This window comes from Hakea prostrata, chromosome 4, assembly GCF_041222555.1.
Source record: "Hakea prostrata isolate BN-2017 chromosome 4, UWA_Hpros_2, whole genome shotgun sequence".
Lineage (NCBI taxonomy): Eukaryota > Viridiplantae > Streptophyta > Magnoliopsida > Proteales > Proteaceae > Hakea > Hakea prostrata.
The window spans coordinates 47,551,711-47,569,353 of NC_142603.1; the positions used below are offsets into that span (position 1 = coordinate 47,551,711).

The 17,643-nt window shown below is 37.3% G+C and overlaps 3 protein-coding genes across 3 annotated transcripts; 1 reads left to right on the top strand and 2 right to left on the bottom strand.

The window, feature by feature from the left end:
* Positions 1-1,965: 1,965 nt before the first annotated feature.
* Positions 1,966-3,055, top strand: LOC149019211 (protein DMP2-like). The gene has a single exon (XM_089154504.1). The coding sequence runs from the start codon at positions 2,017-2,019 to the stop codon at positions 2,605-2,607; it is 591 nt and encodes a 196-aa protein (XP_089010630.1). The 5' UTR covers positions 1,966-2,016; the 3' UTR covers positions 2,608-3,055.
* A 2,762-nt stretch (positions 3,056-5,817) lies between these two features.
* LOC149019212 (uncharacterized) lies at positions 5,818-10,501 on the bottom strand. The gene is made up of 4 exons (XM_089153249.1): positions 8,721-10,501; positions 7,503-7,710; positions 7,284-7,413; positions 5,818-7,200 (listed from the first exon to the last, which is right to left on the bottom strand). The coding sequence occupies exons 1-4, from the start codon at positions 9,617-9,619 to the stop codon at positions 6,935-6,937; spliced, it is 1,503 nt and encodes a 500-aa protein (XP_089009375.1). The 5' UTR covers positions 9,620-10,501; the 3' UTR covers positions 5,818-6,934.
* Positions 10,502-12,741: 2,240 nt separating this feature from the next.
* LOC149019213 (tRNA/rRNA methyltransferase (SpoU) family protein) lies at positions 12,742-17,545 on the bottom strand. Its single transcript, XM_089153251.1, has 4 exons — positions 16,946-17,545; positions 16,741-16,842; positions 16,348-16,474; positions 12,742-13,283 (listed from the first exon to the last, which is right to left on the bottom strand). Exons 1-4 carry the CDS (start codon positions 17,189-17,191, stop codon positions 13,066-13,068), a joined length of 693 nt encoding a protein of 230 aa, XP_089009377.1. The 5' UTR covers positions 17,192-17,545; the 3' UTR covers positions 12,742-13,065.
* Between the last annotated feature and the right edge of the window lie 98 nt (positions 17,546-17,643).

The window sequence follows — 17,643 nt, forward strand, 5'->3', positions numbered from 1 at the left end:
AGTACAAGTTTTTACTACTCTACCAACCCTTGCATTGGCATATTTGGGTTATGTTGATAATTGAAAATTTTCAATCCAATAGATGGACATTACTAAGTCTCTTTTCTAGGTTTGCTCTCTAGCAAGCTCCAAAATAATGTGATGGAATTGATCACTACATCCTACAAAATTAGAGTCCTAAATTTATATTTTTGTTTTGGTAATAAAGAAGTCTTAATTATTTATTTTTTGGTAATTAAATTTTTTTACATGTTAATGGGAAAAAAAAGATAAAAGGTATATTGTTCTTTTAAAATTATAATATATTGAATAACCTAAAATTTTAATTTTAATTTTTAATATCAAAAAACTATTAAGGATATATTTGTCTTTTTTTCTAATTCAATTTACAATTCTAACGATAAAGGGGGTTGTTGCTATTCTAAAAGACATTTTGATGTGTTTTTGCTAATTTATATATTTTTGGAGTGTTTGTGACTTTTGTTATTTATTTTAAAATGTCTCTAAAATTTTCTCAAAAAATAAAGAAAAGATGTTAAAAGATTGCAATAAGGAATGTAAAAAAGACTCTAATTTTCAACTTTTTTTCTTCTTTTTTTTTAGGAATAATTACTATTATCTTCCTATACTATAGCTTCATTATTACTTTATCCCTTATATTTTTTGAAATTACTAATCCAACATTAGCTATATCTGTAATTACTGATGACCATTGCTGTTAAGTTTCTTTATTAAATGATGACGTGGGCTTCTTTGAATGAATTGGACAAAAATGCATGGTAGCAACTTACCACCATACCTAGTGGGTGAAGTGAAGGTGGGGCTGGGGGAGGGATAGTTTGGTAATTTCAAGAATGAAGTTAATACCACTCAAACAGTATTAGTTGGTATTGAATTAATTTTTACCACTAAAGGGATATAACCCGATTTTAGGCATTAATACAAAGACCTAAATATAAAATGTTCATTCATTTTTTTGGTAATTGCAATCCATAACTTTATATCAGGTGGTAGGGATTTATTACATATACCACAACAAGAGTAGAACTTCTGACCTCTTCACTAAAAGATGCCAATTACCGACCGAGCAACCCTTGGATGATCATTCTTTAATTTTTAAGGTTCTTAGGTTTCTAGATCAACTCACACACACCTTAACTAATACTAAACAGTTCTTGTTTTATCATTTTACAGAGTTGGTACTTAGATTTGATCCTAGAATTAGGGTTTTCTACATCTAGTGAAAACGTATTAAAATTTTCTGTTCTTTTCTTTTTTTCTTTTTTCTTAATCCATCAGAAAACGTATTAAATTGCTTACAAGTAAGCTGCATTGCGTTGGGGTTATGTTATTATCACATATTCTTGTCAATTATCGAGTATTAATCATAAATCTGAGCATTCGAAATTCAACGAAAAGGGTTTGTTGAATAGAGAATATTTCTTATCTAAGAATGCCTTCTGAAGAGAGAGATTTTGGAATTGAATACGAATATTGCCAGGCGAGATTGTAGGTCACCCTAAAAAAAAAGAGTGCCTTCTAATTTAAGAACCTCAGAGATCTCGAGAGCAAGTTAAGTAATTCCTAATTCAGAATTTTAATAGTCCAATTCAAATCTCATGGCCTCAACCAAAACGGAACCAAACCCACCAGTCTATCTCATCTGTGAGATATCACTTTTGTTTGGATAATTTAGTCTTAAAAAAGGGTTTTGAAAACAAGAAAACATGGAACCACAAGCTCCTGCAAAACTGGAAATGGAAATGGAAATAGAAATGGAGATTACAGAAGAGCAAAGGCCCACATTAACATGTTCAACAGTCTTAAAAGTAAAACAAAGATCAACCCATTTCTGTTTTACGTGTAAGCAATTGCTTCCTCCCTGTACCTTGCCATTTCCAACCTCTGCTACCTGCAACTTTATATATACCACCTAAACATGGTCGAGAATATATCAAAGTTGAGAGAAGAAGCAAAAACCCATACCTCCTAGAGTTCTAGTTAACAGCGGAGAAAATGGGTAAGGACAATCACTCTTCTTCAGCTTCTGGGAGGAGCAAACTGAGAGGAGTGCAAGATATGGCATTCAAAGGAGCTGGAAACCTAATCAAGCTTCTCCCAACTGGAACTGTCTTCCTGTTTCAATTCCTGAGTCCACTTTTAACCAACAATGGTCACTGTTTCACCATTAATAAGTACTTAACTGGTGTTCTCGTTGCTGGTTGTGCCTTCTCCTGCTGCTTCTCATCTTTTACAGATAGTTTTGTGGGTAGTGATGGTTTAACTCACTATGGGATTGTAACCTTTAGTGGGCTCTGGACATCATCATCTTCAGCTTCAGGGTCTGTGGATTTATCAGCTTACAAGCTCAGACTAAGTGACATTGTGCATGCCTTCTTGTCACTGATGGTGTTTGCAGTGGTTGCTTTAATGGATCCCAACACCATGGATTGCTTCTATCCATCATTTGAATCTACACAGACGATGCTGGTGATGGCATTGCCTCCTTTGGTTGGTGCAGTTGCCAGTTCAGTCTTTGTCATCTTCCCCAACAATCGCCATGGAATTGGGTACCCTTCGAGCCGTGATTCTCAAGATAACTCCTAGTGGTCACCTTCAACCCCATCTGCCATCATCTTATATGCACCTGATCCTTCCTTGGTTTTCCCACACCAAGAAGAAATGGAAATAAATAATCAATCTTACTGTAATATGATCCTATCTACTGTATTATGATTCTATCTTTTACTATGTTTCTGTGAATTTCACTTCCTCATCTACTCCTCTATTACTTGGTTACACCCATGATAAGGGTCTTAGTAGTGACAATACAATGCAGGTTTCCAACATTTGATGTCCAAACGATCTCCTAGCCTTTGTTTGGCAAGTTGTTGTAAGTTTCCAATGAGATCCCTTTAGTCCTACAAGCATTCATGATTTATTCCATAGAAAATTATAACAACGGATAAGATAAGATTAGATAAGTCTTACATTATATTGTGAATCATCAATTCAAACATTGAAAATGTTGGATAGCAGAAATAAGTCTCAATCGTCTCATTACCGCATTCGTATGTTCTACTTCTAGTAAACAAGGACCTATTAGGGTCCCCACAATACCTTTATCTACTTGTGTGTGAGTATGTATGAAATATAATTTTGGTAATGAAAGAATCTTATTACAACTAAATTTCTGCAAATTATTTTTTTTTTTATTATTATTTTTATAGAAACTACTTGATTTCTTGGTTTCAAATAGGATATGTGGCATAAAAATAAAGAATCTATTCCCCCTTTCTCCAAAAAAAAGGTCTTTGACGATTGTAATGCTTATTCAAACTCTTCGTTTACACAGTAGTGATATTTTTTTTATTCACTCTTCATCTTCAAATTCCTATCTAATGATCCAAGATGTTATCCTAGATGCAATGAATGAAAAAAATGGGATTTTTCGATTTCCTTGCTTGATTTATTAATTTTCTTGTGATTTTATTTATTCTACATATTTACATTTAATCATAACATTCAACACATTTAATTATGATAAAAAGAACTTGAGAATTTTCTTTTGAATCGTATTTTCAAGGCAGCTCATAGCTACATAAAGCTTGGTGATTTTATAATGACAAGGCAGTGAGAGAGAAACTCAAATTAAGCCACGGTATGTTAATAGTTTATAATTGTAGACACAAAAAAGTTACTATACGATTTTAGTTTCGAATATTGATCTTCTGTACTATACCGCATTTTCTATACCATATTGTGAAGACAATATTGGGTGACCACCAATCCAACTGACAATTCGAATATGAAACCACCGAACCGGAGGTTTGATCTGATTCAGTGTGAACTAGACAATGGGCTACAAATGACGCATTCAATGCCTAAATGCTAATAATGTTGTGCCGCAGCGCGGGGTGAAATTACCTCCAGTTTCTTCTATAATATCCCACCCCGGCTGCCCTTTGTACAAAAATTAATAATAATGTCGTGTCTTGTTACCATCCAAGTTTCTTTATCTAATAAGGACGATCAAACGGTATCCAGCAATGCTGTCTAGGCCATGTCACTACAACCTGAATTAACATATTTCCCAAAACCCTAAACCCTAATCTAGTGAACATAAATGCCCCAAATCAAAGCCAAACAAAGATACTTCTAATGCTCAAACCCTCTCATTGATCATTTGATGATTCCAATCTATTGGTGTCACTCACTGTCTGACTAAACCATAGAGACGGCCCGCCGATCAACCTGATTGGCCCACTTTGACCAGTTTTTGAATTCTTAGCAAATTCAAGCCGGCTTCAATCCTCAAATCAACATTTGATCGAAGTATTCATTCAATCATAACAGTTCAGCAGTTTGACCAATTAGGCAGTTTCAGCTGCAACACTTACCATTTAACATTGTGAGGTTGGAAGGAATTGGAGTGATGTGAGAATTGGAGAGGATCTTTATCTGATAATGTCTCTGTTCCATTAGCCCATAATAGCTACACAAGGTTGGGCACACCTGGTATTGAGTTGTCACTCCAACACATCTTTGCTACTATTAACTAGTTTTCCAGATTTCCACCACCCTCGTTTCTCTATTCTTATCTTTGTATTACCAGGATAACACTTCATCCGTTCTGTCTATCCCATCTATTACAGTCATAACATTTTTCTTCTTCTTCTTCTTTTATTTGTAATCAGAATCGTGAAGATCACAACAACAAAGAAAGAAGAGATCTTGCTGAAGATAAAAGAAGTAATCGATGGAATTCTTTAGGAAGACAATGCAGAGTTTCCTAAGTCTCTGCTACTCGAAGGACTCCAAAACCAGAACCAAATCTTCATCGCACGACCATTGCTGCCATATCCCTCCCAATTCCGGCTGTTTCTGCTTAATCTCGGGAGACACCCAGAAACTTCCCAATGTGGTGGTGTCAAATGCCATTAAGCCCAATTCCTGCAAGAAAGATTCCTTTAGCTTCCTCTTTGACAATAGAAGCAATGAGGTTAATGGGTCACTGCCGTCGTGCGCGGAGAGTTTAGGGTTTGAGAGCGCTAACTACCCAGTTGAAGATTTGTTGGTGGAGGAGCTGTCGAGGTCAAGAACAACGGTGGCAAGATCAAGATGGAAGACCACCATGGCCAAGGTTAGGAAGCAAGACAAGGACTTCCCACCTCCTCTCACATCATTGAACCAGAATGGGCAACGCAAATTTTATCTCAAGTCAGTGAGGAGGGATGGAAGGTTGGAGCTCACAGAGGTGAGCATCCGACGGCCTGAGACTTTCAGGGCTTGTCGCCAAGATGGTCGATTGATGTTGACAGCAAATTAATTTCGGAGGTTTATTTATAGAGAGCTTCGCAGGAAAAGAAAAAAGAAACAGAGCAACCCATGATTGGAATTCTTGATCTTTTCTCTGTGAGTTCCGAAGCGGAAAAAGCTGAAGTTTTGATGATGAGATTATGATCGAGAGCCCTGGAAAGTTATTCCAATACAGAATTGAACAGGGCACAACATGATTACCTCATTCCAAGAACAGAGGAAAAGAGTCTACAAATACCTAAAAGCAAATTCATCGATCCCCTAGGGTTTTCTCATTGAATTCTGCGTTTCTAAACAATTTTTGTGCTTTGAGATTGTGTTGATTTTGGTCATTTGATATAGATTCTAACGAGATCTCCAACGATAAAAGAGCAAAGCACAGCATACAAATTATGGGTTTACGACGTCAATCCACTAAAAGCACTGAGCTCTGTGATTCTCATATTCGATTTTCTTTTCCGAGGGTTTGGGAAAATTGTCATTTTCTTGACTTTTCTTTTCGATTGAGATAGATCCTTGCATTGACAAACAAGAAGCTCAAAGGGCTGTGTCCCGTGTCATTGCATCTTTTATTTCCTTCCATTGAGATAACCCTAGAAGTCAATCCTTCGAGTAGAGGCTAAGGCAGTTGAATCTGTCGAACCAAATCAATCTATTCACTCCTGCTCAAGCAATAAGATAAAATCAGCATCTGGGTTCAATAAGACCAATGTCACACTACCCAAACCCCTCTTTGCCATGGAGCCATACTCATTCTCATCACCATCTCATCCTTGGTGAAAACCTGAAGATCAATTTGGATATATTATGAACCTCAAATTATAAAAAGAATGGCTAAAACTCAGTGACAGGCGATTATTGTGCATGGAAATGTCAATGTATTTTATGTTAAATTTGTTTTTTTAATGATAAAGCATTATACATAACTAGTGATATTTCCATTTGAAATTTTTCAGAAGCAATCAGTCACTACGGATCAAGCTTGATCACAACAATTCCTGCAAAGCAGTGTTACGTTGTCGGTCAATCTTAAAATAGAATTGCAGAAAACCTGAGCTAGGCTCTGGTCATGAAGATTTTTTTCTCAGGCGCTACAGACAAGCACAGGTAAAACCCAAGCTGCAGTTGGAGAGCTTGGTTGATCTGCCTCCTTCATTCTTGGCCCTTGCTTTAATGGGAACTGAGTTAAATTTTCTTGAGTGGCAAGCTGGTGCTGCTGAGGATGTGGAGTACATAATAGCAGCTTGAGAATCCCAAAACAATGACTACCTTTTCTAGAAGAATTTTTAGGATCACTGAACAGAAATACAGAATTTGAACACATGAAGAACAGAAAGGTTTATGCATTTGCGACAATTTAGAGCAATAAATCCTCCTTCCTTTCACCTTTAAACAACTGCAAGCAAGCAACACTTCAAACCTCTGTTCTTTTTTTAATTTCTTTTTCCATTTGCATTTCAGATATAAACAGTTATTTACATAAGAAGATACCTCTCAGGAGGATGAAGAAAATTAATTCTCTCTACCACCCTCAGCACCCTCAAGAAAAGAATACCAAAAATAAGAAAAAAATAAATTAAAATAAAATGGGGAAAGAAGAAGCACCATGGCACCATCAAGTGTCTATTTTCCATATTCCCCTGGATGAAGAAGGGTCTGTTACCTTTACAACCTTCTGTTTAGGTTTTCGTCTACGCCGTAAAGCAACATTTTCTTGGTCTGTGTTGTCCATCCTTACTACATCAACCTTCACTATGTGGTGATCAGATGTACCTTTTGATGACATGACAGAGTATGAACCAGGAACAAAACTATAGTGTAAGCCTGGTGATGCCAATAAGTAATCCATTCTTGTTCCATACTTGCAAGTCCCCTGCACATCTGCAATGGTGGAATTTATATTACTAAAACAGTAGTATGGTTTGAATCAAATCTCTAGACTTAATTAACCGAGGGCATCATACTTTGGCCTTTCGCAATGATCACCACAGATTCACATTCTCCTGAAAAGTCCTTGGAATCAACATAGTGCTTGCTCTTCAAGAACTTCATCACATCAACCTTTGGTGTAGGCTTTCCTATATCCTCATAGTACTGCAACACAATCAATTACCAATTGTTTCAAATATTAATCTAGTAATCAAAAACAATCAACAGAACAAAAAACTTCATGCCCCTTTTACCTTCACAATATCTGACCATCTTTCGACCGAGTAATCTGTCTCATCCAGCGAATTGAGTCCTCCGGCTAAAATGTGGGGCTCATCATTTGATTGAATAATTGCATTTATTTGCTTCATCCTCCAGTTCTCATCCAAATGGTCAAGATGAGTGCAATAGAAGTTGATTTCTCCTGCCTGAGGCACATCAATTGTTGCCCTCAGGACATTCCTGTATCCAATGTTAAGCACACCACATTGAATTATAAAGAATGACAGTTTAGAACGGAGGACTCTAGAATACGAGCTTTCTTGTGATACTAATTGCTAGCCATTTTCTGAATGGAAGAAAACTAAATTGCTCATAGTCTAGATGCTATATGCCATTACAGATCATAATTTCAGTTGGATGTTCTGCCTGCAATTATAGAATGCTGGGTCAAATGCCACTTAAAAAAGAGGAGGAAAGCACCATCTGCCTCATCAACCAAGATCATACAGTTGATTAAGAGTGGACTGGATGATGAAATAAGTTCAGTCATTATTCCAATCCCATGATAAGATACTCAAGCTATGTGGATTCTTACAAGAGTCATATAATTACCCAAAACAAGAAATGATTATTTTAGCTTATGCCCAAAGGTTGGGATTACTATAAGATGTGGGTTAAATGGTAATTGCTTAAGTGCAGACCAATTTCAGTTTCTCAAATAAATGGATTTCATATCTTTCCTATCCTCCATAATCCACCAGATTCAGGACCTCATTTTTGGCAGAATCAAAAACCAGGTTAAGGTTCTGTTGATAAGCCCAGGTGAAATGAATGTTACCACTACCAAAGCTGGTTTCAACTTCTAAGCTCTACACAAGAAATCCCTAGAATTGACCAGACATTCATATGAGATAACAGAAGAATCTATCTGATGTCTTGATTGATCTGTTCAAGCAAAAACATACAAATCAAACGAGTAATGGATGGAGAAACAGAAAAGATACAGAGGCTCAAGTCAGTGATTAGTTCAACTCTTCTTCTTCCTTTTATTCCTCCAAAAATTTTCAATCTAAGTGGTTTGCAGTTAGTCAAAGGTAGATGGGACACTATATGGCCAGTCAAACGAGCAACCAGTTGAGCTATGGTGACCACTGAGTCATGCGACAGAATCAAGAATTGCCCACAGCTTTTACAGTTCATTTTATGACATAAATAGAAGAGGACTACTGGAGAAGGAAAAGGATGTGTACCTGAAGTCAGTATCATCGAAAATTTTCTGGGTTTGCCATTTCTTAATTGGCCATTTAGACAGGATTGCGTTCCCATACTCAGGCGCCCAGCTCTCTGCAAATATATATTCCATGCCCAGGGCAGTAGCCAAGTCTGAAAGAGGTTTCATGCCTTTTTCTTCCTCTGCTTTGACGCCTTGCAGAGCCAATATATCAGCATCCACTTCCCTCAGGACTTCTAGAATGGATCTCCGGCTTCTCATGTTCTCCCCATCTTTATCATGAAAGGAGAGATTGGAGGGGAGGCTCAAATTAGACTTCAGAGGAACTTTGCTTCTTGGGTTTTTGCTTGCAACCTTGCTTGATGAAGATGGACCCTCTCCGTTTTCTTCAGAAAAGCTCGATTGTCTACTCCGCACTAATGAGATCTCATTTTCAGGGAGATTGATGGAAACCCTCAATTTTGATTTAGCGAACTTCTGTTGCTTGGAAACATAACCTGAATTGTTGGGGAAGTTGGGATGAAGTGGAGATTGCTTCAGTATGCTCTTGGGATGATCATTTACGGATTTGCCTCGGATATCAACCTCCATGGCTTGCCGTATTTTAAGATAATCTTGCTCTTTATAATCGAACACAACAGATTTCTCAGAATGGGGGACGACAGTAGCCATGGAGAACATGGCCGCATTGAAAGTTGCAAGTCGGATTTGCCTTCTGGGTTTAGAATTGGAAATACCCAGTTGAACATTTTGATGGATAGCACGTCTGTTCATGGTGGGATCTTCTTTGGGCTGATGAGGTTTCAGGTTTGACTTCCCAAACCTCCTGATCACGATTTTGATCCTTGAACGCCTCCGTATCGGCCAGTATAATCTAGAGCAGAGTCGCCGGAATTTATGGCTTAGGGTGCCTAGCATTTCAGAGAGCAGAGAATTACAGAAAATTGCTCTCTTAATTGATTAGGAAGATGAAGAAGAGGAGGAAGAGTTATGGTGTTTTTAGCAATCTCTGTTTCTAAAACCAGACATAGATTAAAGCTTTAACTAAGCTTCGTTTAGTTTGATCGACCATGGTTGGAAAGACAAAGAGAGGATGAATTTGGCAGACAAAGAAGCATTGAAAAGGGGTGGTGGGTCTCTCTGAGAAATTGCAGCAGAGAGAGAACAAGATTCAAGGAGAGAACTTAACAGCCCAGGAGGAACCAGAATTCAGAACACAATAAACCTACCCTCTCCGAATCCCAACCCATGCAATGAGGAAACTTGAACAGAACACAACGTCACCCAAAACCCGGCAGCAGAGCTAATTTTCACCCTTGAAGTCTGCAAGATTGCTCGATTTGGGGTTTCTTACTCCTCAGCATAAGTTAAGTAAATTAATATGAATCTTTGTCTTGCCTTAGTAAATATCTACGGAAGTACAGCTGAAATTTTTCCAGATGGGAATCGTAAGATAAGTGTTAAGAAAGACAATGTTGGGTGCCATTTGGGTTTGGGATTTGACTGAATCACTGGGTGAGTTTCATAGTTTTGGTTGGGGACCATTTGAGAGCTCACCATGGCTGCTGTTCTGTAAATAATGGACAAAAATAAAGGATAAAGATCATGAGAGAGACTCTCATAAGGTTAAAGAATATTAGTTTTTAGGTTTGATTTTAGTTATGTTTCTGTTAAATTTAGACTGACCTGGATTTGCTTTACAAAAGAAGATGACAAATGCAAGTTTAGTTTGGAGTTGTTAAGCAAAATGCCAGTGTTCCCTACCTGTTACACCCTTTGGAATTTGGATGTTTCCCCTTGTTGGGTTTCCTTTCTCTCTCTAGATTCTCTATCAAATGTTGTCATGGAAATTAAAGAGGAGGTTGTGATTAGATATTTCTCAATTATTAAACAGAGGTTAATTATTGGAACCTTGAAATAAAAATGAAAGCATTTAGAAGATCACAAGAGTCTGAGACAAGGTCAGCTGTTCCAGTGTGAATTGAGTGCTAAAGACTGCTTTCTAATATTTTGGGCTTAAGGAATCTCCATTATTTTGTTCTGGCAAAATATCATAGCTGTTAAACAGTAGACATGGACATGGGTTTCTGTAGAGTTGTTCAAATTTTTCAGTTTAATCAGTTAGGGCTCCACCATCAATCTGTATGGTGTCTTTTGATAAGAAACCTCTCTGCGTCTGTGTCTTGGTTTCTGAATGTATTATTCCTTTCACATCTTATCTTATTTTGCATTCTGGACCCTACAAATATGGAATTCATAATTAATTGGGTCAGTTTCAGGAAAGCTACGGCATTAAAAGAAAAGAGGTGAAGCAACTTTGCATTGGATTTACAAACAGAAGCAAATTTCTTAACCATTACAGTTAGCTCAAATGCAACTCTTTCACATCTTTCATATTTATTAGTTGTCAGGAATTAGGAGAGAAATGAAATCTGTTCGGTAGGTGGTAGATTTTTTTTGGTAGATCAGTAGGTGGTTGTGTTCATTTGATTTGTGTGGGTATCATTCGGCAAAGCATTTATATTGTCGACGACAACGTTAGGACTTGGACCACAGTTCCTAATATCAACACCGTATCCGCCGATACATATACCAAATGTTGTTAAAACCCCATCTTAAAATAACGATATTGGCCGAGACCGAAAAGGATATTAATGCCGATAAAACTACAGTTGGAACTAAGCTATGCATTTATCAGATTGATTGCATAGGGAGGACCAATTCTTCTAATGAAATCTCATAACCTCATGTATGATCTTTCATATATTGCATCAGATATGGGATTTGATTCACGCGTCCAACATGCTCCAACTCATGTAGGTTGTGGCTTCCAAAAGGCCATCTATAGAGTAGGTAAAGCTATAACAACTCAGTCATCTCAATAATAACAACTCTAAAGGCAATCTTAGTCCATCATTACATATTCCAAATCATATAGCAATAAATCAAGTAAAACATTCTCTATCCAGTAAAGCAAGACTAAATCTGGCGCTCTCTGAAGCTCATGAATGCTTGCTGGGTTAGTGCTGGAACAGGCTTGAACTATGACCTTGGTTGGGTATATCATACCTGCTGTGCGTATCCTTTGATCTACTGTAATGACAGAGAGTAGTAACTAGAAAATTATTTATTGACTTGGTGAGAGATGCCTCCAACAAAATCTTAGCAAGCAAATGCATTAATTTTTAGTTATAAGATTGCTAGGGATGTTGCCAAGCTAATCAAATCAAATCTAGATTCCAAGTGTCGGATATAAACTGGGTTAGTTTCAGTGAATGTCAACTTCTCAAATTTCAATGCTTACTGGTTTTTGTTTTAGTATCTAATTCCCCATCCAAGACTTGCGGTCGTGGACAACTAAATTAATAGACAATTCCCCGTACGCACGGCCTTAACGAACTTTCCGGGGAACAAAAATAATATAGAATCTCATTTCAACCTTCTGGTTAAAATAGATATAGATACATCCTTCCATCTGATTGACCGAATCATAAAAGAGATGCAATACAATCAAAACCTTCCATGTGTTCTTTTTACAACGACAACCATCTTCCTGATTCCCCAGATTTTAGCCTCTTTCTTCCTTCCTTACAAAAGTCCTCTCCAGTTTTGCTACAGTTGGATCCAAACTAATCTGAACCATGGAAAGCTAAGTTTTTCCAACTGGGTTCAACTCAACATTTTCCAGACATGGGGAATCTGAAGAGTCAAACATGGTGTCAAGTTTTTTCTTTTTCTATTTTTCCCCCCCTGAATAATACATTCAATCCTCGAAGCAATGATTGATCAAGAGAAGTGCAGAACAAAAATAATGATCAAACCTGACAAGGAACAGTCAAGGTTCGAGCAATAGCAAACTAAATTTTGTCTACAAGTAATATGATTCAATGTAAAATTTGAAAAGAGAGAAACCCAGACCTCATAAGTTTCATGAGAACTGGCAATTGAAAGTTCAATAACAAGCTACGGAGCCTCAGTTACGTTATTTGTTTAATTTGGACGAACCTTCACGACCCAAACCAGGCTTTAACGGTTTGTTAAGACTCAACTCACATGAGCTCAGAACTTCATTTTCGACTATGGTCTAACATATAACAAACAAGAGCAACGAACAGAACATCTGGTAAAACCAATTCTCTTCCTATGGGGATGGGGGTGGTGAAAGGTATAAGGGTTCTTAATGTTTTTAACTTGGGAGATGAAACACCTCCAAATATCCAACAAAATTGGCCCCTGCAACCCCTCTGGTGGATCACCTGATCTTAGCTTACATCCACTACATAAATACCTGATATATCAGCCGCTAGTTACATACATCATACTTGGGCATTGGTGCAAAGATGATCAATACTCTTATGTCATCGCTAACTATCAAATAATGTATCTAATAGGTTTGATGTTGAATCATCAGCTCCACTAGTATCAAAAAAACTAACAGAAGCATTTTCCCTTCTGATTTTTCGCTCCTCAATAACAGCCTCATCTGTCTCTGAGCAGCAGTTTTTTTTCACCTGCTTCATTGGCTTATCAGCCACCACAAACTTGTTACCATCACGGGTTCTCTCATGGAAGCCTGCCCAAACTGAACAAGAATACACAGGATTAGATTGGAATAGTAGTTTGGTAAATGCATGTAAAACATATTTGATATTCAAGAGGAACTACTCTTCGCAGATTGGACTAAAGTGAGGATCCATTAAAAAAAACAGAGGAAAAACAAAGTTGGGAACACAAAAATAACGGGCAAATGTCAAGGGCTCCCACAAGAAGCGATGGGTACACAACGACAACAGCCCAATGCCAAGAGCTTCCATAAGGAGCCTAGACAATAAGGAGACTTACAGAAAAATGGGAAATCTCCACAAGTCAAACCAAACACAACCACCCCACCCCACCCCCAACCCCAAAAATAAAAGGCTAAATTGAACAAAATTTTCAGAACAAATGCAGTAGAAGTACATTAGTACTGGATCAAATAATGGCATCATAGGAAAGATTGAAGAATAGCAACAAGTAGCTTTTTAGTTTGATTGAAAAAGGGGAAAATTACATATAGACCCCCTGTGTTTGCAATCAATTACAGATGCCCCCCTACTGTTAAGAATTGAGAACTATAAATGGACAGCTCTGCAAAAGCAGCAAAGGGGCATTTGTAATTGATTTTTTTTTTCAGGAGTAGTAGATGTCATTGATTGAAAACATTAGGGGGCCCTTGAAAAAATAAGTGTGCAGTGGAAGTTTCATCAGTGGTGCACAAACCATGACTTTCAGATTCTCAAGAAAAGACTACTTCCTCTCAGAGCATTTGGTATGAGAATAATTTAGCAAGAACCAAATCCAAGCCAAAGAGGCATATCTGGGAGACAGGAGTTCAATTTCATTTTTAATTTCATTCCTAATAATTAAAAACATCATAGAAAACAAAGAAAACAACAAATTATGGAAAATTTCCCTCTTTCAATAAGGATTTTTCAGACTTCATTTAGAGAGAATCAGCTATCACTGAGAAAGAGGAAGACATTCATTTAAAAAATAAATAATAAATTTGCATGATGTCCATATATATGCCTAGAAACATGATAAAACAGAAAGCTATTCTTTAGAAAACATAGGAACAGAAAACCCCTTCATAATCAGCGACTTGGCAACTGCAGGTTTTTATCACAAAGCTAATTACACCTGAATGTGATATAATTAGACAAATAAGTGTAGTGGGAGTAGTTCTCTCCAACAGATGTAAAGACGGGGCTAGCAGGGTGTGAGTGTAACTAAGAGTGAATGGTTAAAATTGAATTGTAATGAATGCATAATTATTATCCGCTAGCAGGGTAGTTACAGTGACTTATTATATGTATGGGATAGGAGGGTTCTGAAGTTGTTCTGTAGACCCCTACTTTTTAAGCGAAAGAAACAAAGAATGGAAATCCTACATTCTCTCTCTAGAATTTATCAGGAGAAGAGGACTTGACCTCTGAATTATGCCATCCGTAAGGCCACTCTTATCCTATTTTATCTTTAGGTACCTAATTAGTCATTCATTTCCTATTTCTCTCCCTTCTCTACTATGCATTTGCAAGCAATATTCGGCATCGTACATTTGACTTTTTGAACTCAATCGATTTATACGTCATTTATGCCTCTGTTTTGGCAAGATCTATCTTTGTTTCTTGATTTCTTCATTCTGGAGTTTATATATTTAAGAGCAAATTGCACTGGCACCCCAAAATGGAGGCCTTAAAGCACTGACACCCCACTTTATGTTTAAAAAAAAACCCCCAAAATTGGATTTTCATTGGATATATTTGTCCAATTTGCCACTGAAAACCTTTCAGACACTATTAATTATAGGGATATTTTTGAAAATAAACAGTGATTTAACTGTTTTCAGTGATAAATTTGACAAATATATCCATTGAAAATCCAATTTTGGAGTCTCTGTGCTTTTTAAACATAAAGTGGGGTGTCAATGCTTTAAGGCCTCTATTTTGGGGTGCCAGTGCAATTTGCTCTATATTTAATGGTGTATGTCAAGAATTATTGTTATTGATGATTGTTTATGTTTGCATCTAGCTTTAACTAGAGTAAATCCTTGTATTCCCATATTTGGTTATTAGTGAATTTTATATAGATTACGGTCCCTTGGTCTTTCCTCTTCACATCAGAGAGGTTTTCCACGTTAAAAATTGTTTGTGTTATGTGGATGTAAATTTGTGGAAGTGTTTGTGATGCAATTTGCAGCAAAGTTGTAAGCAAAAGATATTGCCCACTTCATGTGCAATAAATTGATCAAAGAATCTCTATTTGATTATTTCCTAACAAGTTCGCTCAAGAAGAAGAAGATTATTTTGTTCTTGCTATTGTTGTCAACCATTTGTGGTTTGATTTGTTTTTTTGTTCCCCATCACAAATAATGGGTTGTGACAATGTTTGTGTGAACGGTAACGAAAACAGTGTTTTGGTCTTTTTGGTCTTCATCCTACTTCATATTTGGAGGCAAGGCTGCCTATGGGTATGTATGAGCATTTGATCTACATCAACCTTATCCTACTTTATCCTCATATCATGAATGCAACAAAGAACCTGTAATACTTCTTTGTCTCTAGAATCACAAAGTATTTTTAAGTATACTAATAATCTACACGATATAGCACAAGTTTCAGGGGTTCAGGAATACAATGTTCTATGAAATAGAACTCATGAACAACAACATTGGGTCTAAAGTATATGCAGATGAACTACAAAAACCATTTCAGACCCTATGGAAATAATTTTTATTTTTTTTAATGCCATTTCCTGAATTCAGAAACCAAATATGTCTGACTGACACCAACTTTTCAATGTGAATTTTACTTGACAAGTAATGGAGAAAGAATAGAATCCATAATTTTCTCTTGTTTTTCTTATTTATTTATTTTTTAATGAATAACAGAATCCATTTTTGCTGTAAATGAATATTGATCATTGTCAAGACACGAAAAAAAACAATTACTAAATTCTAGCATTAAAGATCAAGGTATCATCCGTTATGTTGGAATCATGATTTAAGTATCAGTTAATCAAAGATCGTGCAACTAATTTACTTTGACAACAGTCTTCACATAGCGATTGTATTAATGTATGGGTATCACACAGGCTCTCGAAGGTACCTCCAAAATGGTGCAGGACAATGGAAGCAGCTACAGTAACGTTCAGGGATGCGGTACCACATCCATATTGTGGAATGTAAACAAAGAAATCACATATCGCACATTCCTTGGGGGAAAGGCCAGTCCCCTGCCCAGAAAACAAAAGAAAATCAAACAAATCAGTAAATCTGCGGACTGCATGATGGGCTTAAACATGATTCCTATACAAATTATGTAAGAAAAAAGAGTCCTCACTGAAATTGTTAAGGTGGAATGCAAAAACAATTCCTCGTTTAGCTAAACCATTTGATGTTTTTCCAAAACCCCAGTCATAGTGATGAAATGATCAATTTTCGAACAGGATAGGAGATTGGGAATCCCTTGAGAAGCAGACAGAAAGTAAGAAGTACGTACCTCGTTGCCAAGAAGAAAAGCAGTGCTTTTTCTAAATGGATGCTGATTTACTGAGACAGCTCCGTCGGTAATCTCTACACCACAGATATCCGAATCTTTCTCCTGAGGTTTAAGTTCCATAAACAAGCTTCAAGATACAAGCCAATACTCCACTTACGAGTTTGTAGATGCAGAGAAAGAAGCATAGGTTGCGTACGTACCAGACCTTAAGGTAAAGGCGGGCATCGGTGAGGGAGTGGAAGTGACGGAAGCGGACATGAGAAGTGGAGCCATGGCTTCCGAAGGCGTTGAAGTCCCGGCGGCCCACTAGTATTAACTCCGTTACCCCGAACGCCGTCGCGCTTCGAGCCATCGTCCCCACATTGTGTCTCTTCGCTATGTTGTGCACCACCACTCTGCTCTCTATTACGGCCGCCTCCGCCTCCGCCTCCACATCTGCCGCCGCCGCCATGTCTGCGCGACTCCCTCAACTTCCACCGTTGTCTTTCTCCACGCGAACGAAACAAACACAAGTTTACTGGCAGTGGCTTAGCGCCCTAAGAATAAGGTTGTCAATTGCGTTACTAATATTGGGAACCATTTCGTTGTAAACCATTATTCCGATTTCCGATTATGTCAGAAATCAGAATGGCTTGTTAGATTACATACCTAACCCAGCGTAAGGGCCTCATTCGAATTTCCAAACAAGGGTAGAAATTGTAATTTTAGTGAACTTTTGACCTTTCAATTTTTTTAATACCCAGGGTGAAGGTTTCTGCTCTCGTCACTTCTCCAATTTCCCTTATATTTCTCCACAAGATATTAAAAGAAAAACTCACTTTGAATATGACAAAATAAATCAAAGATAAGAAATCCATTGGACTCTACCCTATTATGTAAAAGAAAAGTGTTAAAGGAGCATCA

Bases quoted from the DNA above. Each gene is read 5' to 3' on its own strand.
- LOC149019212 (XM_089153249.1), bottom strand. From the start codon at position 9,619: ATGCTAGGCACCCTAAGCCATAAATTCCGGCGACTCTGCTCTAGATTA. The intron at 7,711-8,720 runs GTACACATCCTT...CATTGGATACAG, and splicing joins TTCGATGATACTGACTTCAG to GAATGTCCTGAGGGCAACAA. The intron at 7,201-7,283 runs GTATGATGCCCT...CCACCATTGCAG, and splicing joins GATCATTGCGAAAGGCCAAA to ATGTGCAGGGGACTTGCAAG.
- LOC149019211 (XM_089154504.1), top strand. From the start codon at position 2,017: ATGGGTAAGGACAATCACTCTTCTTCAGCTTCTGGGAGGAGCAAACTG.
- LOC149019213 (XM_089153251.1), bottom strand. From the start codon at position 17,191: ATGGCGGCGGCGGCAGATGTGGAGGCGGAGGCGGAGGCGGCCGTAATA. The intron at 16,843-16,945 runs GTCTGGTACGTA...CTTAAACCTCAG, and splicing joins ATGCCCGCCTTTACCTTAAG to GAGAAAGATTCGGATATCTG. The intron at 16,475-16,740 runs GTACGTACTTCT...TTTTCTGGGCAG, and splicing joins CTTTTCTTCTTGGCAACGAG to GGGACTGGCCTTTCCCCCAA.